We start from the raw sequence: 21657 nt of genomic DNA on the forward strand, positions 1-21657 counted from the left end.
CTTCTGAAGCTTGGCGCCATTATATAGAGACCTTTAGACATGTGGTCTGAGAGAGTCAGAAGTATAACGCTTGAAGCCAAAAGGTGACCGTGAATAAATCCTTATCAAAATACTCAGAGGCCCAAGGCTAAGCTTTAGACCTTTTCTCTCTTAAAGAAAATGTAAAGTACAATGATCAAATTGCCGTCGACATTGAATTCAATATTCAACCGCGGCTACACATAACCTTTGTCGAACGCACATTTATAAGCTGGGTCAGCCGTAAAGAGAAAAATGTTATATACACTATTGAAACGCCCATATGGAAAGTTTTAGCACTCAGTACTAATATATTGTGTAATATCTAAATATCCCAATCAAATATGTGAATCTTCGCTACAGAACAGTAGCATCATTTCGGGTTTTGCCAGAAGCAGCAAGATTGTCCACTGACGTACGTACCACATTTTTGTTAGTAATATAAAAAAAAATATGATAAAAGCATGTTTTTAAAATGCGGAAGCAGTTGCCTTATACTCCTCTCTAGACGGTCTTGTTCCTACCTACTCGGTATGGAGAAATTATAGAATTTGCTAATAGATACTGGGAAGTACTATAGGCTCTTTCGCAGTTCATGCACATCTATGGTCGGTAAAATAATGCTTGTTCAACTGGGAGATGCGTGGTCAGTTCATTGCCTCAGGTGCCAATATGTCTTGTTTTCTGGGCAGTAATGCGTGAAAAGGAAGTCAGCGGCCTGGAGTTATTATGTTAAGTACTACCCTAGCAATTGTCTAGTGTGGATGAGGGAAACTCAGGAAAAGCCTTACGCAAGATGAGTGGCCTGAAAATCAATTACAATTTTTCTACCTAGTGTCACCGGGACCACTCGCACCAAAGGCCATATATGCCAAATGGTGTGCATTAACAATTCTGCTAATTAAGAACTAGTAAGATATAACTAACTATCCTTCTTCTTGCTTTGAAATTTTTATTTGCAAATACAGCTAGTAAATTTTGACAGTTACAGAAAGAAATCGAAAAAAAAAATTAATACTGCTTATAGTTAAATGAAGACTTTGTGAATAGTATTTCTGGCATGACTGTACATCGTTTCTTGTACATGACTGTTATAAATTACGAGGGAAACACAGCCTGTGAATCAAACTCAAAAGCGCTGGGCGTACAAAGCTGTGGTACACAGAATATGTTTTTGAAGGTAGCTTTTCCCTCGCTCACCCACCAAATATGACCTTCATGCTTTAGACACGGAATTTCGTTAAGATTCGGCTAGTCGTTGCGCAGAGGTAAAATACTATGTACAAGGAGAACAGAGTCTTACCTTGGCCAAAGAGCTTTCAAAAATACCGATTTTTGTTTCTCAGAGAATGGGCTTTTGTTCAGCAAACTTTCTTCACATCTAGCAAGTAGTTACCGAGAAATAACATTGGCATATGAACAGAGACGACTTAAATTAATTGTCTTCCTGGTCGATCTCGGGCATCAAAAAGAACGTTTATTCCCTAGACGAAGTTACTTGCTCATTAAATTTCGTTCAGGTCCGGCCGGAAATTATCGTACTAGATACAGACACACATTATATATATATATATATATATATATATATATAGATATATATATATATATATATATATATATATATATATATATATCAGAAGAAATTATAGTTCCACTTACACTTTCTACGGAATCTAAAGAAATGGCCTAAATGTGGAACACAAATGGAAAACATTCCATGTAAGTAGAATTTACTTTTAATTTGACTGCTCTAACAAGGGGGCCATGACTTGGGTTAGCCTTTCTTTTCAAGACTGTCTTGCAATATCAAACATGTGAAATTTTAAGAAAATTAAATAAGATATCCTTACGACCATGTTTTATTTCTCATGACTATTCTAATGTTATAATATTTTTGAAACATAAAAAGTAAGAACGAAATGCGACCATATCCCAGATAAATATATATATATATATATTTGTACAGGTCTGTAACACTATGAGCACACCTCGCTAACTCTGGTGAATTCATTTCATACCTATTGCATATAATTACGCCTTCGAGACACATTGCGTAGCTCTGTGTTAGCTTTATTAAGCATATTGACCATGTTTCTCTTGTTATTGGCAGGTATGATGCAAATGAAAAATAAAATGAAATCTTTAAGTTTTACGTGCCATGGCTATGCAAGGTAGGCTAAAGGAGACGGAGATGATGAGAGATGAGTGAAATGGTGGAATGAAGAAAGTGGGAGGAAACGGGAGAATCCCGAGAAAACCCACGAGTACAGTGTTTGTCTACCACAAAATCCACACGGCGCGAGCTGGGATCGAACCAGGGACCCCAAGCAGCGGAGGTGAACGCTCTACCACTGAGGCACCGCCCCCCAGGTATGATGCTTCTTACATGATACGCTAATATAAATTACAAAAATAATGTTTTACCATATTATTTCCCCCCATTTTCCAGATAAATTTCGCGTCTTTGTTATACTGTTTGAATATCGTGTGTGCGAAACATGATATTTTAATAAATCCTTTCCCATATTACTCACTTCTAAGTTTTCTTCTGCATATTTTAATGTGTCTTAGCAAATACGTACTTCTAGTATATTCCACTGCACACCTTGGCATGCATATATATATATATACAGTGGCGGATCCAGGATATGATCAAGGGAGGGGCTAAACCATATTTTGCCGTTTTATCCAGTGTAAAGCAGGATTCAATCTCATTTTATCCAGTGTATATCTGAGCTTCATGGGGGGGGGCTATAGCCCCCCCATTGGATCCGCCCTTGTATATATATATATGAAATACTTCATCTGCACACGTTATGATTGTTCCACAGATTGCACATTGACTAAACCGACCTTTTATGATGTTACTGACTTACATATATTGACAGTTGTACAACTTGTTGCTCAAGTAAACTTTATGCCCACACTGTTGGCACCTCTGACGGTACCCTTTGGTATGAGTTTTTTTTTTTTTTTTTTTTTTACAAAAAATGAACTTTGGAGCCATCTCTTTGCAGTTTTGGCACATCTGATATTTTTCACCTCTATGTGTTTACGCCTTTTTTACCAACATTTAGTGAATTCTTTCCCGCACTATTGGCAACTGCGAGGATTCTGCGTGTGTGATTAATATATTGCGAGACATGATCTTTGCATTTCCATACTTTGGTTAATATTTCAATAAATTGCTTTCCAGATTTTTGCACTTATGTTCTTTCTCATCTCTGTGTACTAAAGTGTCTTGTCTGAATTATATTTGAATTTTTAGTAATTCCTTTTCCCACATTCATTCTCAGTACACATGAGTTGTTTTACTTTTGGGTGACATGTGCCATCCCAAAGCTGAACGTTTGCTAAGTCTCTGTTCACTCACGCGTAGGATTTATCTGCAGTATGTATTATCACGTGCCTTGCCAAAGTGTAACAAACTGTATGATTTTTCCCACCCTTCGGATTTATGAAGTTATTAACATGTGTGCGTTAACATCTGCCTTACCGATATTGAACCTTGGTTAAATCTTCTTCCACACTTTTGTCAAGCTTGACTTTTTTCTCCAGTATGTATTTAAAGACACAGATGTCTTTTCAAATTTGAATTTTTAATAAATACTTTTCCACACACCAAGGACGTATGAGGCATTCCACCAGCATGCGTTAACATGTTTTGCCGAAGTTGAATTTGAGTAAACCCCTTTCCACACACCATGGACTTATGAGGCATTCCACCTAGTGATGGGTAAATTCCCGGGAAGATATTTTTCGGGAATATTCCCCGAGAAGATTCCAAAAATGGGAATTTATTTTCAATCAGAAAGAAAATTGCATTCTATTACTATACTATGATTTGAAAGTTGAATTAATTTTTATACCACTGCATATTTTTACTGCTGTCCACAGAGGATTCTTCAAAATGTGTATTCTGAACGGTACTATGTTACTTTATTAACACTTCATTATATTTAGAAAGTACGCATAAATGTATATTTATTTACAATATGTTCTATCAATTAAATATGTGTGAAAAAAAATATAGTAACAGTTTAAATTTATATGTAAGTGGATTTGCTCAACTTGACTCTATTACTGCTATTATAAACACATTAAATTTATAAATGTTATAATCTAATTAGATTGGGTAAATGCTAGAAGATACGTCTCACCAGTTTATCAACATTTGCGCATATATATTTATGTACACAAAATTTGCAAGATACTTATCTTTATATTTTCGCGCGTAACATTACCATAAACGACCTTTCATTCTACCTATTTCTCGAAATTCCATACGTTAATTCACTAAAAGAAGTCAGAGTAATTCTTCAGAAATTCGAGTAAGAGAGAGGAGACAGACCGACGTCCATTACTAATGGTGGTTCAGGGTTTATTAATAATACTTCATCTCTATTTCTGCATAATTCTAAATTACTTTACAAAATGGTTCCTTTTCATCATTTGTAAATTAGTACTTTGCTAATTTTGGCTGTTCTTTAGCTTGGGGGCCAGCTTTTGCACCTACTTTTTTGCGATATTCTATTCCGATGCGTTTGTGTTACCAACATTAAATTCAGACAGCGTTGCAGACCGAGCGTTACCGAATGAAGGCGGGTTAGAGCCCCGCATGGCACGTTGTTTTCTATTTTCGTTAGTAACAATTCACTTTTTTTTCTCACATAAATCACTTCCACTTACATTTCCGTTTTGTATAAATCCCCTACTGTCCTAAAAAATTGTGTTCGATACTTTCTTGACTACTTGAACTTCACTATCAACTCATTTCTTTCGTAAATCATCCTACTTTTTGCTAGTTTTGGCCTCCCAATTCTAAACAATTACCATTCTTTTTAGTGCAAATGAAAATGGTACAAAAATATATTATTATTAAATAGTTATATAAAGTAGTCAAATAATTTTAAACTTTTAACCTCCAAATTCTTTAAAACCTAGAATTAAATCATAATATATTAAAATAAAGTAATTAGTTATATGGTTCTTATAATTTGGAAGAGAAAATAAAGAAATGGAAATAAATTGCTTGCCGGGAATTTATAGGCCAGGGGAAAAAACCCGGGAATATTCCCATTTTTAAATTTCTTCCCACCGGAAATATTCCCACTACCCATCACTAATTCCACCACCATGCGGTTTGCCGAACTTGAATTTTGAGTAAATCTTTTCTCACACACCTGTCACGTATGAGGTATCGCACCTGTGTGTGTTAAAATGTGCCTTGCCAAGGTAGAACGTATTCTAAATCGCATTCCACATTCATAACACATATAACCTTTTTCACTAGTGTGTATTAACATGTGCTTTGCCATATCTGAACGTCGGTTAAATCTTTTTGTGCATTCTTGGCAGGCAAAAGGTCTTTCACCAGTATGTATTAACATGTGTCTTGCCAAACTTGAACGGTGCTTAAATCTTTCTGTGCATTTTTGGCAAGCATAAAATCTTTCACCAGTATGTATTAGCATGTGTCTTGTCAAACCTGATTTTTGAGTAAATCCCTTTCCACACAGTTGGCACGGATGAGGCTTTATACCAGTATGTATTAACATGTGTGTTGCCACACATGATTTTCGAGTAAATCCCTTCCCACACACCTGGCACGTATGAGGTTTTGCACCTGTGTGTGTTAAGATGTGCCTTGCCAAAGAAGAACGTACGCTAAATCGCTTTCCACACTGATGACACATATGAAGTTTTTCACCAATATGTATTAACATGTGTGTTGCCAAATATGGGCGTTTAGTAAATCCGCTTCCACACTCTTGGCAAATGTGCTGTGTCTGACCAGTGTGTGTTAACATGTGCATTGCCAAGCTTGAACGGCGGTTAAATCTTTTAGCGCATTCTTGGCAAGCATAAGGTCTTTCACCAGTATATATTAGCATGTGTCTTGCCAAACCTGATTTTTGAGTAAATCCCTTTCCGCACACTTGGCACGGATGAGGCTTTATACCCGTATGGATTAACATGTGTGTTGCCAAATTTTCATTTCGAGAAAACGTCTTTCCACACTGCTGGCAGGTAAAAGGTTTTTCACCTGTATGTATAAACATGTGTCTTCTTAAACATGATTTTCTGATAAATCCGTTTTCACACACTTGGCATGTATGACGCTTTCTATCAGTATGGATTAACATGTGTTTTGTCAAATTTGATTTTTGAGTAAATGCTTTTCCACACTGCTGGCAGGTGTAAGGTTTTGCAACGGTATGTAATAACATGTGAGTTCTCAAATATGAACTATGATTAAATCTCTTTCCACACACTTGGCATATGAGATGTTTTTCACTTTTATGTTTTGACACGTGTCTTGACATATGTGATCGAGTATATCCTCTGTATAACCCCTTACAAATAGGAGTCTTCGCTTCTGAATGAGAAACTATTTTCTTTGATTTAGTAACGGTATTCACTCTTCTGGAAAACGTACGTTTGTTGAGCCTGTAAAAAATTCAATATACAAATCTGAGTTAATTTTGAGTTTAAAGTCCCGTTCAGCAGCGAAGCTATATGGGGTGTGTGTAGCTCATTAGGGTGTAATGCGAACCACATGAGCCCCCACCGGGAATCGAACCCGGGCCTCCCACGCCATAGGCGCGTACTCAACAAACAGAGCTGCGGATATTGAGATAATATGAAAAGCGAATGAAATTTTAAGGCTTGCATGCAAAATAAAGCAACAAGAGGAAGATAATTGTTTTCTATTTTATTTGTTACTGGATGTTGAGACATTCATACGAAATCATATCTTACATTTCGTGACACACTGAAGTCTGTCACAATTGTATTACAATAAATCTCCCAGAAACGTGAAGCCGAGTGTTATCGAGAAGTTTTTATATTTCTAATGTTCAAAAAGAATGTCCTTTCTTTTACTCTCAAATTACATTTACATTTATATATTCGAAATGAAGCTTAACTCTATTTGGTTACACACAAGGAAAAATACAACGAATACTGATTAATACAGGTAAAAACGAAAGTACGAAGTCAAGATGTTTATGCATTTTGTCATTAACTTTATGAAAGACAATTAGTAACTGCGAAAACATGCTGCAATTACAACTACCAGGAACTGTTACTATAATGACAAAGGAAGGCTATACCAATTGTTACAACTTTGCACAAAGTACGTCATTTCTATCAGTAAACCATATTTACTAGTGTTTCTAGTACTCTCGCAATGGAGTGAGATAATAAATTTTAATCCGCGTTACGACCTTTATGTCTATACAAATATATATATATGGTTAAACGTGATACATATTTAAACACTTTAAAGAAATAATGCCTCTTAGAAACGCTGAGTTTTCAATTCCATGTAGGTTTTCGCCTATATGTAAGAAAAAACTAATATTATGATTGTAGAATTCGAGGCTAAGGTCATTTCCTCATTCCTCTCGTGAATTATAACAGAGGCATTCAGGAGTTTCAAGGTTCTTATTTTCTAACGTCATTTTGGAATATTTAGAAATAAGCGTTGTGTTGTGGGTTTTCGCTTTATATGCAAGATTAAATTTGTAATTACATGATGTAATGCCATTCGAAGAAAAACTTTTTTTTACTGGGTTTGCAACATTGCTATTGCATGCTGTGTCTGTCACGCTGTATTTGTATCTTGAGTTATTTGCATCTTGAAAACCTTCAGTGTATATTCATCATTACTTCAAAACGTAAAAGGAATTGTTAAGAAAATGTTACTCTGTATATAAAAAATGAAAGAAATAAACATTGAATTATAAAATTAAGACAGTGAACAGTTCAAAATAGATGTTATTAAACGCTTAGTGCCGAACTTCAACTGGGCTTTTACCATGCTACTTTCACTGAAATTGGTATCATAAAAAGAGGAGGATGAATAAAAATGTATGCCTGCAGATATCACCTCACAAGTCTCTCTTGTAAAGAGAGAAAACTTAGCACATACGCTTATGCTTTAAAATAAACTCTTGCTTGCACCAATGTTTGTGGAAATAAAGCATTAAAGAGGGAGAAGAAGAAAAATCTGCATATTATTTCTCTGCATGTAAACTTGCCATCCAGTTTGTCTGTTAGTAACTCAGGAAAGAGTTACTTGCTATTATATTATGTACTGCAGTTAGCACTGTCTCTACACCGGCCTAGTTTTTACGTTATTGTCAATAGAATGAGGACCGTATAAGTAACAGAACGGGTTGGAACCTTACGCCAGGAAAAGGGTATCTGACGAGTGGAGATGAAAATTGCTACATAATATATCTACTAAAAACAGTGGGTAAGTATCTACGCTTTAAGGGATGAGGTTAATTTCCATAGTTTTCTTAATATATAAAAGTACTATATGATATAATATTAATATAAAATATAGAGACATTCACCACACATCAAGTGATGCAGTACGGACTAAACCAAGTCACCCTGGATTCCTATTAACCACTTTTATAGAATCCCGTTTTATATTTTCTTTGTTTTTTCACCTACGAAACCGCAAATTACCTTTAACAAAAATCTACGATTCTCATGCGTATTATTGACGCAAGCGACGTAGCCCATCTTAGACATCTCCAATTAATTTCTTCTGTAATATTATGTGAAATCTTTGTATTCTAAAGGTCAACTACAGCTAGAGCACGGAAAATAATCTCTTAGTTCCACTTTTCGCTAAGTATCATACTCTATACTTTATTCTCGAAATTCCTCAGTCTTCTTTCCTGTGTGTTATTAACACAACTATGTAATACGATAGCGTGCACTTCTGACAATATCATGTTGTGCACTAAAATAAAGATAGGTGGGAAAATCATCCTTCTGTCAACGGGTAAATTTTTTACAGAAAAGAAGATATCAGGTGACGCTGGTCTTCTTCCTACTCGATTCAAGCAGTGTTGGCAGTTCATGCCTTAAAAAAAAGCAACTATAACTGAGTTATAGGTCTATTCCAATATCTACGTAATTACAGAAAACACTATCACAAACGTTATTATTTATCCAAAGAAAATTTGTCCTACAACGTGACATCTTTGGTATTAAGCTTCAGAATTTCACAAACTTGTAAACTTTGGAGATATATATATATATATATATATATATATATATATATATATATATATATATATATATATATATGTTTACTGAACGGGATGCAAGGATCACTGACGAATGTGGAATTCCTTTCTGGTTTCCAGATACCTTTCTCTGAAGGACGGAAAATGCTCAACAATACAACAAACAGCTATCAGGGATAGAGATTTCAAGTCAGAAAGATTCCACGGAAGCTATTTATTTATTTATTTATTTATTGACATATTTTGTATTAGTGTTTTAAATCGAGCGAAGCCTCAATGTTCAACAGACTGTTAGCGAAAAATTAGGAGAACCAATTTGTTTCTTACCAACGACCACGGTCAAGCGAAGGCGTGCAACTTGAAGTGACCTTTCGGAAGAGTATACCGAACGACATGCCCGCAATGCAAGGTGTATATTGTATAGTAATCAGAAAATAGAAATTAACGTTTGCCTAAGTTTACCATACCAAATCATCGAATGCCAAGTGAATATTTAAGGAAAAACAAATTCTATATTACAAAAGAAAAGCAGGTTTCATTAATTTTTGAAAAGAACTTTTTGTCTATCATATAATTGTGTTGACGTTAAAGCTGTCTTGTTTTAAAAGGGAGGGTGGAGCTGTCTCTTCAGCCGTGGTTGAAGCCGTCTTCCGTTCTAAAACAGGGTGCCGCCTTTTATCAGGAGAGATTTAATACATTAAAGTATTATATGAGATCACCATTTGGACATGCTATTTATGTCACAGTAGTTTTCCTGTTCAATTATCTCGGTTTTGCAAATACACAAAAAAGAGAATTCACTTTTACTAAGAGTAAGATGTCCGATGAGCACAGGAGAGAGACAGAGCCTACATGCACTATTCAACACACACACACAAACACACACACACACATCCATATATCGGGTGTTGCAAAATAAGTGTTACAACTCTTGGGAGGTGACTCCTGCCACTGAGACAAGAAAAAAGTTCTCTTCAACTTTCTGCTATCGGACATAGTTTCAGATCTACAAGGTGCCGAAAGCGTGGGAAAATGACTTTCGACGCCAATAGTTCGGAAACTATCCAACATAAAGAGAGCGGGTAAAAAAATCACTGAAGAAGTCATACCTGCTCTATTGAATTATGCATGTTTCACAATCCTACCATGCACGCGCAAGGGATTCCCCAAAGGAACGTAGGAAGTCCCGGATAATCTGCCAGGTACGGATGCTGGCCAACAGTGACGTTCTGAGTATTAATTGTAGCGAATTTGTACTCAAATGCTCTAGAAAGACATCTGGAGTGTCGGTAGAGCATAACAGGTGAAGCAGAGTGATTCACGTGTGGAAACACTTAACGAAAAATGCCCAGAAACGCACTCATACTCAGTAAACGTGAGTTCAAAGCGTCGGAAATGTAAGGATTGGCGTCAAGAACATGGAAGACAATTCACCAATAGTATTCCCTCAAACCGATGCAATATGATGTGCATGGTTGCATACCAATAAGGATGCAACAACTGAGGCCAAGTTCAAATTGTGCAATGGACTCAGTAAGAAACTGGGTAAACTAAATGAATGTCACTAGTGGGATCGCATGATCAATATTGAAATGTGGCCAATGTGTGTGTTGATATCAACATGTAGCTAATGAACAAATGTCAACATGTCCCACTACTGCCGGGACATCGTCCCACGTGCGAAAAATAGGAAAATAACTACTCGGGTCTTGAATCTGAGACCGTGGGCTCCGTGTAGGATTGGAAACTGCGACCACGCGAGCAAAAGCGAGCGCTCTAGCCCTGAGGTTCGAAGGAGCCTCACTTTCTCTGTATTCGTTTCTTTGAGGAGTACCCACTTTGTTTGACAAGCCCTCTTGTACAGCCTCCCGACATACGTGTGTGTTTCATTTTGTTACTCCTACTGCACAGTTGTAAACAATCAGAGCTTTAAGATGTTTCTTCCTATTTCTCATGTCGTTTTATTTTCCATATGTATGGTGTTCCAGCTGTAGTGCTAAATGTGCCAAATCGGTTTATTTTCCTCTTTGTCTTGGCATGTGCACTGTGTGTAAGATACGAACTTCTGCAGATATTTTTCTATATTTCGAGTACGTCATATGTCTCAGAAGACGTGGGACATGATACAAGTTTGTTATTTTCACGCTCTATGAGAAATTGAACCATACATTAAGAGATTTTTTTTCATATGTGTCGACTGTGGGACAATGTCCGAAACAAAGAGGGACATTGATACAATCATGCTCTAGTTACGTTCTACCAAAAGGTGCACCAGATTTAATAGCAGAATGTACAACGTTATTTTCCTAGTTTTCGCACGTGAGATGGTGTCCCAGCAGTAGTGCGACATGTTGACATTTGTCCATTAGCTACATGTTGATATCAACACACACATTGGACACATTTCAATATCGATTATGCGATCCCACTAGTGACATTCCTTTAGTTTATCCAGTTTCTTAGTGAGTCCATTGCACAATTTGAACTTAGTCTCAGTTGTTGCATCCTTATTGGTATGCATCCGTGCACATCATATTGCATCGATTTGAGGGAATATTATTGGTGAATTGGCTTTCATGTTCTTGACGCTAATCCTTACATTTCCGACGCTTTGAACTCACGTTTACTGAGTATGAGTGCATTTCTGGGCATTTTTCGATAAGTGTTTCCACACATGTGAATCACCCTGCTTCATCTGTTATGCTCTACCGACACTCCAGATGTCTTTCTAGAGCATTTGAGTACAAATTCGCTACAATTAATACTCAGAACGTCACTGTTGGCCAGCATCCGTACCTGGCGATTATGCAACCACACACAACGGAAATAAAGGTGTCCGCCATTTTGTATTTGTTCCAGATATCGAATTAAGACCAACGAATTATTGTTACCTGGTAGAAAGCCTATCAATTCATCTCCATTTAGACCAAGTTTCATTTGGCAGATTATCCCAGACTCCCTACGTTCCTTTGGGGAATCCCTTGCGCATGCACGGTAGGATTGTGAAACATGCAAAATTCAATAGAGCAGGTATGACTTCTTCAGTGAATTTTTTACCCGCCCTCTTTATGTTGGATAGTTTCCGAACTATTGGCGTCCGAAAGTCATTTTCCCACGCTTTCGGCACCTTGTAGATTTGAAACTATGTCCGATAGCAGAATGTTGAAGAGAACTTTTTTTCTTGTCTCAGTGGCAGGAGTCACCTCCCAAGAGTTGTAACACTTATTTTGCAACACCCGATATATATATATATATATATATATATATATATATATATATATATATATATATATATATATATATATATATACAGTACCGCTCAAAAGTTTTCAAACACCCCCGATTTTTAAAGCTTCTACTGTGATCCTATTATCTTGGCATGAGAGGTACTTCTGCCTACAGCATTAAATTTGACAGCAGCTGAATCGAGGTTTGAGACGTACTATAGCTATGTCAAATCACAAGTCTTAAAATTGAAGCCAAAAAAAAAAAAAAAGACAATTTGATATAGATATTGCATAGTATAGAGAAAAGTGTGGAAGCCGGGGCAACATAATTTAGTTATGTTTGGGAAGTGTACACATAGACAGTCATTGTAGTAACAAAAATTTAAACAGAATGTAGCTTTCCAAATTTTACAGCTGTTTATAACTTGTTGATATGTTAACGTTGGAACGACAAAAATGCCATAATTTAGGATGTTTTCCTATGCTCTATTGTTGCTCGTTGAAATAGTAACTACGAGCATTACATACACGCTTCCACTGAGCGACAATCGAGCAGAGAGGGATGTATATTGACCGTCGCAAACGTATTTCAGAGAATGGCGTTCTCAGCATTCTTAAAACCAGCATATCTATAATGTATAAATACCTACAAAATTTGGAAAACTACTTTCTCTTCCAAATTTTCCCCACTGCATTAACCCTCCATGTCTACACTTTCCAAACAAAAACATCTTGCCTCAGCATACACACTTTTGTTTATACTGTGCAATTTACATATAACAAATTGTCTCTTTTGGTTTTAAGAATTATAAATTGACATACCATCTACAGTACCTCTCAAACCTCAACTGTTGTGAAATTCTACTCTTTAGGCAGTAGTACATCTGATGTAAAGCGGTAAAGTTATCGAGTCAAACTAATAGGATCACAGTAAACGCTTACGAAAAGCGGAGTTGTTCGAGAACTTTTCAGCGGTAATACATACACACACAAACAAGCATATAACATATATATATATATATATATATATATATATATATTACCATAGTAACAATATTATACGTTGAAATACGTTGTTTCTCTCGTTTCATAAAACACACAAACACACACACTATAAGCTACTAAAGCCTTGTTGAAAGAAGCAAGTTATCTTTTTAAAGGAGATACGTTAACACGTACTCCCAATTCTTGATTTAATCCCTGGTGAAGAACACAGCCTTGGAAAGAAGTTAGCAATACCCCAGGTCATACTGCGGTATTGGTTTCGCAGATGTGTGAACTAGTAATAATTTCATGGATTGTACTGGGGACTAAATTCTGTTCCTCTCCAAAAGCTACGAAATTGTCCTCGATGCATATCTCTGATCTTGCGCAACATGTGTTATTACTATTTTCTCAGTATTATTTCACCACTTCTCTACATAAAATGGTAGTGTTATCTTTGATTTCGTACTACTATTGATAAAGGGTGCGTCCGTACAGTCATCCAAGCGAGGTACGCGCCATGTGCTCGTAAAGCTAGTAAGCAGTTTGTCATGAAAACTTTACAACTGTACTCACCACTTGCATAAGTTGCAATGTGTAGTTCCGAGACCACGAGAACATTATAGCGTATCGTTCAACAGCTCGGTGTTACATAAGCAAAAAATAGTCAATCATAAAACACAAGTGGCTTAACGCTTTGATAGACAACATATTAAGCGGAAGTTAGCACAAAAGTTTACATGTCATAAGTACTGTATATATAAAAAAACAAGTATCCAGCAGTAGAGGGACAAACTAAACTACGAGAAAACTGGTTTAATGCTCAGACTGAAAACACAACGTGGAGACTTTTGATTTCCAACTCTGCTAAGATGTATAACTAATTTTATGAAATTAGAGGTGGAATTTCTGGTTGGTCACTACATAAACGAGTTCCGAAATTCTCGGACGTACATCTGAATCAGATACGTCCTTCTATACCATATTTCATTAAAATTTACGACCCAGATTGTATGGAACAACCCAAAGATGATGTGTTGCAATGTCTGTAGTGATAAAACACCACAAATAGAACACAGAAATAGGAAGGACTGTGAAATTAGGAAAGTACTAAGAGATTACCTAAGACAATCCGTCTGTTCATACCATATATGATTTATGTTCTTATAAAGTTCATCGAACTCTGCTAATTAAAACCATAGAAAAAGTAATGGAAAAGTGTTCTATGGCCATTAACGAAAGTGATCTACTCCGAAAATTAGCATTGGCACACAACAATATATGAGGGATCTACTCAATTAAAAGTGTATGAATATATTTCATTGGAAATTAGGTCTATAGTTAGCACAAAATAAACAACAGTATAATTGTTATGCGTGTATGTTTCAAACATACATTTTAGTCTACGCCCGCAATGCTGAAAAAACACGTTAATTTTAAACACATTCAAATAATAAATTCATTCATAAATAATTACAGCAGAGAAAATGGTTATTATTCATGCATTGAATTATTAGATAAATGTTGGCATAAAATAATACACTAACGTTACTTATTTATTAAAAGAGTTGTTACAACATTGAAAGGAAAATACTACACAGAAGTTTCCTCAAGATACATACACTACTTATTGCATACAGCTAGGAAGAACGTAACTTTCTACCACATCTAAAGGGGGATAGTTTGCTTCAGTTAATCAAATTTTTAGTACAATTTCCCATTACGCTTTGACCCACTGCTTCCATACAGAAAGGGGGTGCACCGGATCCGGAATCATCACGCTTTACCACATATGTGTTACATAATTAAAGCGAAAATAATTAATACAGATCCTGATCTACATGAAAAAATAACAGTGCTTCAGCTGCTTTTCAACAACTAACAATGAACTTATCACAGACTTTATAGCAAATTGGTTAGATGTAGGATGTGAGGTTGATGTAATTTATATAGATTTTAAAAAGGCATTTCACGGCATCAAACACAAAATATTGATGTATAAGCATGGTGAATAAAATTTCTCTTTTCCCTTGATAAATTCTTTTCATATTTAAATAATCGTAAACAAACAGTTATCTACAAAGGGTATAAATCAACTGATTATATTGCATATTATGGAATTCCCCAGGTGTCTAATTTAGGTCCGTTATTGTTCGTTTCATTCATTAACAATCTGCCTGAGAATGAATTGTTAAAATCTGTCTTAAAATACAATACAATAAAACGAAAGTACAAATGGTTGTGAAATGTTAGTGATAGTAATTTAAAATTATGTACTTTTTCCTTTCGTGTAAACGATGCTGTGTAATTACTCTCAGTGAAAGTGTAAAATCAAGATGGAGAGTACAAATGAAACAGCAATGGAAGATAAATTTACAAGACATCTATTAGATTGAATTCCAAAATACACAGATACTTGACCTCTATTGATGATAAAGTATGCAAATTACTTATCAACTATTACGCACATCAGCGTTGGGTCAAAATACGGAAGAATCTTATTTAAATTATTGCTGAGTTATCATTTTACTTAGAAAGATTTGTATCTCTCGTAAGGTAAAGGTTTGTAAAAATAATGTCTCATAACGTTACTCATAAGCCCGTGAGTATTCAATCCTATCACTTACGGCCATAAGGAAGAGATTTCTAAAAATTTACTGTCAGGTTTGAACACATATTTCAAGGCTAAGGATTCGGCTGCATTTTTTGTGGGTTCAAATGTTTGCGGTTCAAATAACTAAGTTTAAGGTACACGATAAAAAGTATATTTAACGTAGTATTGCAACTGTTGAAAAGAAATATTAATACAGAACATTTCTGAAGGAACAAACGTATTTAAACGTACCTGAGAGCCTGAGAATTGTCATCTCCTTGAAGGTTATCATTTTCTTGAACGTCCTCTTCGTGCTCGTTCTTACGTCCGATAGTGGCAATCTCTTCCGTGGTGTGTGTAAAATCGGTGGATTTTGTCTTGATCTTACTGCGAAAACGCTTGGAATTTACAAATACAACAGCCGTTGATAAACGCTTGAGCAAACATATCGGTTTTGAAGTTACTTTCCAATCTGATACTGTTTCATCATTACTTTCAGAACAAATATTTTCTCCCTTCGTTGCACTTTTTTCTTCCTTACATACCAAATGTATTGTAAGAGGATCTTTATGATCAATAGTGTTATTAGTATATACTTTATATTCTTCAAGCGACTCATTTTCTGTTTCCGTTTCAGCTTTAATAGGAACGTTCTCTGTTTTCATTTCAACTTCGTTAGAAGCAAAGTTGAAATAATGAAAAGCCATTTTGCTAACACAAAAAGTGTTCACCTTAATGATTTGAAACCTGCAGCATTCAAGCAAACAAATCTGAAAGCAATAAGAAAAGTATCGTTAGTTTTAAAATTTATAAACGGGCCGGGGAAAGACAATGGTTATTCATACTTTTCGTGAAATTGAGTTAGCAGGTGAAATAATTATTTTGTTATACTAGGAATGTAATAGATACTGAAATCAGTGTTTTAAATATCGAAATTTTGCTACTACTGATATCAAAATATGGATATACCTAAATAACAAAAATCCATAACCAGAACAAATATGGAAATTCTGATACTGTAAACACAACAATGCAGGGTACTAGAATATTATGTTTTTGCTATACTTAAGTACATTTTATGGAAATACAAATGTTAGTTATTTTTCTTTGTAAATAGTTACGAATTCACAATGTACGATCAGTGTTGCACGAGGTCAGAAAAAGCCAAAACTGAAATTTCGTCTGCCAACTTACTATTTTATATTTCTTGAATAAAAGATGAAAAGCAATGTTATACAAATTTTCCACTTAAAATGGGATAACACTTTTAAGGCGCATTGTAATACTTTAACGAAAGAAGTACTTGTTCTCTGCAGCTCTTAAATAGGTAGATGTAACGTAATCTACCGTAAACGTACGCAAGAACATAGTAGTACAAGGGTTGTACGCTAAATTTGACTAAACAAACATTTCATAAAAAACATATTCTTTCTCATGGTATTTTTGTTTTGAGATATAATGATATTTTTTATATTTAAAACATCAAAATCAATATCAGCAAATCTTAACACCGAACATATCTTTCGGCATATATGCTAACGACAAATTCCATCTCTTTTGAATATTAAAGTAAAATAAATGAGTGAGAGAACTTATTCATTTTCCTACTTAAACTATTTTCAACTTAAATTCCTGTTCGTATTAGTAGTCTTTTTCTTATAGTTTACTGTTATCTTTCTTACTTGAAAGTAGAAAAGAGTTATTTTTTACTTTACATACAGTAGTGTAGTTTTCCTCCTCTTCTATAAATATTTATTTGATTCAGATTTGACGTACTTCATAACATAGTTGCCAAACGATCTCCTCCTAAATTGTCATATGAATTTCTGCTTCGACAGTGAATGCCTCCTCCCGGAGTTGCGAAATCCTCCACGGAAGAATTTTCTGATAGGATTCAACCAAAGAAACCACTGCTTTCGGAGTATTATTTTCACTCTCTGAACTAAAATCTTCGAAACTCATCACTGCTACAGTTAATTACTCATACAACATATTAACACTCTGAGTGGCAATCACGTATATATACTGCGTTGCCATCTTACAGAGACTGCGATCATATATATAGAGACGTGTTCCAAATCAACATTTATTTTATGCTTTACTTCATACTTGTATAAAGTTAGCAATCTTGGATTATATTCTGAGTTTCATATGACATTACATTTTCTAGACTAGTTTGTCGAGAAGCGGAAGTGACGTTGGAGTATGGCATCATAGCCATGAGGAAGAAGAAACACAAGATTTGAGAAAAGTAAAACAGTTGAAAAGCAGGAGGCGGTATAAGATCACATATTATGGGAAGAGTGAAGTTTCGATGTCAGCGCAATACAAGTGAATTGTAGTCTATTTAATAACTTGGGGATTCTGAAACTTATGTTTGCAATAAACAGAGATATACGTAGAGAGTTATTTATCTTATCAAGCTTTGTACGAATGAAAAATATGAGATGGATAAATTAACTTTAACTATCTCCTTGAAGAAAATTGTAGGTACAAAGGTTCTTAAGGAAATTTGGATTCGCATTTATTATTGAAGATTTGTAAAGCATTTAAATGTGAAGACATCTCTACAAATTACGATTTAAAATAAAAAATTAGTTGACTAATAATTTTTATCCTTTTATGGAGGATTTACACTGGACAAGACAGTATCCAGTCATGTCTATAGTATCCATGATTGTCATTTAAGAAACAATTCAAAGTATTATAAGTTTACTCAACTTTGTTACGATATGTTCGTATTCCCAAGACTTTTCTTATCTCACTTGAAATAATTGTACCTTCCTTAGCAGGCCGAAGCTAGTGAGAGTGCATCCGAAGCAACCAAATGTGTCAGTGATGGTGGGTACACCCGTAGACGACGCAGTGAAAATAAGTGGGATTTGGCTATGATACGAGTTACAATAGCACTTGTCATGGTTTTATATTAGTAACCCTCAGCAAGTATACAGAAAATACAATTTCTGTACACTGTGCAGAAATACCCCGTCAGTGGAAATTAGTATATATAACAGTCACCTTTCATGTATTAACTTATTTTATTCGTTGTAAAGCACTTGTAATGATTTTACACTAGTAACACTTCCATAGCATGTATTCGACTAAAACTAGGTGGGTGAGTGAACAATAAAACACAGGCAGTTAACGAATGGAATTGCCACACTGACACCCATTCCGTAAACCCTTTAAATTTAATTAAGGGATAACTGCTGTATCGCCAGACGAAAGGAAATTTACCGCGTTAATTGGATAATTTATTTTGATTTCTGATGAAGAATGAGTGAAGTCAGGTGAAAGAAGATGTTTGTTTTCGTTATTTTTGATGATGTAAGTGGACGTGGGACTATTGGACGGAGAGATACACTCGTTATGGTTTAGTAGTGGGTCAGGCAGTGAGAATGGCGCGTATAGTCAAGATTGTAACATATCATGTTTGAGATTTATTGAATTATAAACTAACTAACCTCCCCGGCTACGTGGGCACTACGGCGATGTATTTCAGTACAGTGCATTGAAGCTGTATTTTATGTTTAGAACTGGAGCTGTATGCAAACATAACAAAGCTATACTAAAACTCGTGCCATGCCCTAAACCAATCTGTTTTATCATGGTTGAAAAAAAGTTCTAAAAACATGTGTTAGGAAAGTTTTAAACTTGTTCAGAATGTTTTACGACACACACGGAAACAAACATGTTGAAAACAGTTTGAACAGTTTGAGACATGATCTTAAACATATATTTGAAAATCGGGTAATAACTTACTTGTTGAGACTTTTTACTCTCTACTTGCAACAAGTATCAGTTTCATCCAGTACACTGGCGCAAATCTCGGGTTGAGGAGGATATGTTTCCAAATCTTGGAATCGGGGAGAGTGTCCAGCCCAATAATCCTATTTGAAAAGTGCTTTGTGGGGAGAAATGTGACGTCTTGTGTCCAACTGACACAAAGGAAACTGAGATGAAATTGACGTCTCTTGGCTTGCTTCATTTTTAGAAAGAAATCGTATTTCAATCTAAACTTCGTGTCTGGCGCATTTAGGTGAAATCAATCTGTATTAATTTTGCTCCTGCTGCTTAGAAAAAGATTGCAATAAATGAAAGAGAAGGATATGTCCGTCTCCACATACTGGAATATAGTCTCAGCTATACATACGGGCAGAAATTCTCAGGAAATGGGTGTACTTCATCTACATCGCCTTATATATAACACACAACAGGTTCACCTCAGAAATCAGATTCATCTATCGTAATGTTTCTTGTCCTGCCCCCAGAATGAACCTCAAATCTGCCCTCCTCCCAATGTTGAAGACAATTCTGCTCCCTCATCTTCCACAGCATTGTTTTTTTTTAAATCCCCCCCTCTCAATGCTGAGGACAGAATTGCGCCGATGATCTTGTATATACCAATTAGTCCAACATTGATACCAGAAATCAAATCGTTTTACTATAATGGCTTTTATATAGTTCTTTTTTTGAATTTTTAATGGTTATGTTGGATTTCAGATAATTTTCTTAAAAAAAGAATATTAAATATTTTCATAGTCCACTAATGATAGTGCACCTCAATATATCAAATATCGTTTTCGTGGCACCAACGGTTTTGGAAATGACTTTTCAGTGTACATATCGAATTCAAAATGCCGACATTCTATTTATGTTAGCTATTACTCATAAGGCACCTTTTTCTCTTATATTACCTAATTTAATTTGTGTACCACCAGTAGTTTGTAGAACGACTTTCGAATGGCTATTGGATTTAATATGGCATTCCTTGCGACATTTGTCTCAAATAATTATATTGGGTTATCGGAATTGTACACACATGTATATAATTTTTACTGGAGTAGTCGCAGTTAAAATTGTAAAATTGTAGTTGCAAACTTTGATTGCTATTACAGAACACCAATGCTAATACAGTGTCTACTGAGTTTCATTTTCAAAATTCCAGCATATTTCCAGTATATTGAGATAACTATCAGAAAAACTGCAGTACCTAATACGATGATTTTTAAAAGTTCTTTTAGGAATAATCACACTCTTGATGATTTCAGGTTTGCAATTGTTTGATCATCAAAAGAATATTTTATTTTTAAAAAAATTAGTTAACCATGATTTTTTTGAAATACAGTGATTTTTTAAACATTTTTAAAGGGCCTCCCAACTTCCTTCACAGCCCTCCAACCTCTGCTTTAAATGTTTAATTACAAAATGTGTACAACTCTTCCGTTGGAAAAATTTACAAACTCAATGGATACAAAATGGATACAATGGATGGTATTTCCAGTATCAAAATTAAATTCCAGTATAATTCAAGTATTTCCAGTATCAGGAGCCATCCTGCAATATAATCATTTTAAAATAATAAATTTCCGAAGAGTAATGTTTGAAACACACTTCAAGTTGTCAGGTCCGTAACTTGTGGAGGGCAGGGGACAACTGCTTAACAGGGAAGCTCCACGCCGTTCGAGGGGGCACACTTAAAGACAAAGGGATTCAGTGGCGCAGGAGGGAAACTGTCCCCACCGCACTCTGAATTTCATATTTTGGGGGCAGTAAGGCAGATTTAGAAACCGTTTCATAAGCATACTATAACAGAACAATTATAAGGTCCTCTCACTGAAAATACATATGACCGAAACTGGAAAGCTGGTTAGACCCAATTTCGAGAATGGAAATGGATTCTAACCTTTCAAAATTCGTATTTATTCGGTGTAAAGTCTTCAAAATTGTTCTGTACGACTTTTCTCAGCAACAGGTCTCTAAGCCTCCATTACTACTCTAA

The 21657-nt window shown here is 35.4% G+C and overlaps 1 protein-coding gene across 12 annotated transcripts in view; it reads right to left on the reverse strand.

Annotated features, from left to right (window-relative positions):
- Positions 1-21657, reverse strand: part of LOC145666354 (tsukushi-like) — a 222731-nt gene that overhangs the window by 166491 nt on the left and 34583 nt on the right. For 3 of the 12 annotated variants that reach the window (XR_014127725.1, XM_081733503.1, XM_081733501.1), the window contains exon 2: positions 16128-16645. The exons of 2 other annotated variants lie outside the window; for them this stretch is intronic. Coding sequence is in view for 6 of the 10 variants with exons in the window: in XM_081733503.1 (XP_081589629.1) it covers positions 16128-16645 (518 nt within the window). In the remaining 4 variants the exon portion in view is untranslated. Of the gene's footprint in view, positions 1-4993; positions 6469-6706; positions 7730-16127; positions 16646-17594; positions 17720-21657 lie in introns of those variants that run through there. 7 more of the 12 variants (XM_081733494.1, XM_081733493.1, XM_081733495.1 and 4 more) reach the window with 6 other exon arrangements.

The sequence above is a fragment of the Thermobia domestica genome, chromosome 12 (genome assembly GCF_964235325.1).
Source record: "Thermobia domestica chromosome 12, izTheDome1.hap1.1, whole genome shotgun sequence".
NCBI classification, from domain to species: Eukaryota; Metazoa; Arthropoda; class Insecta; order Zygentoma; family Lepismatidae; genus Thermobia; species Thermobia domestica.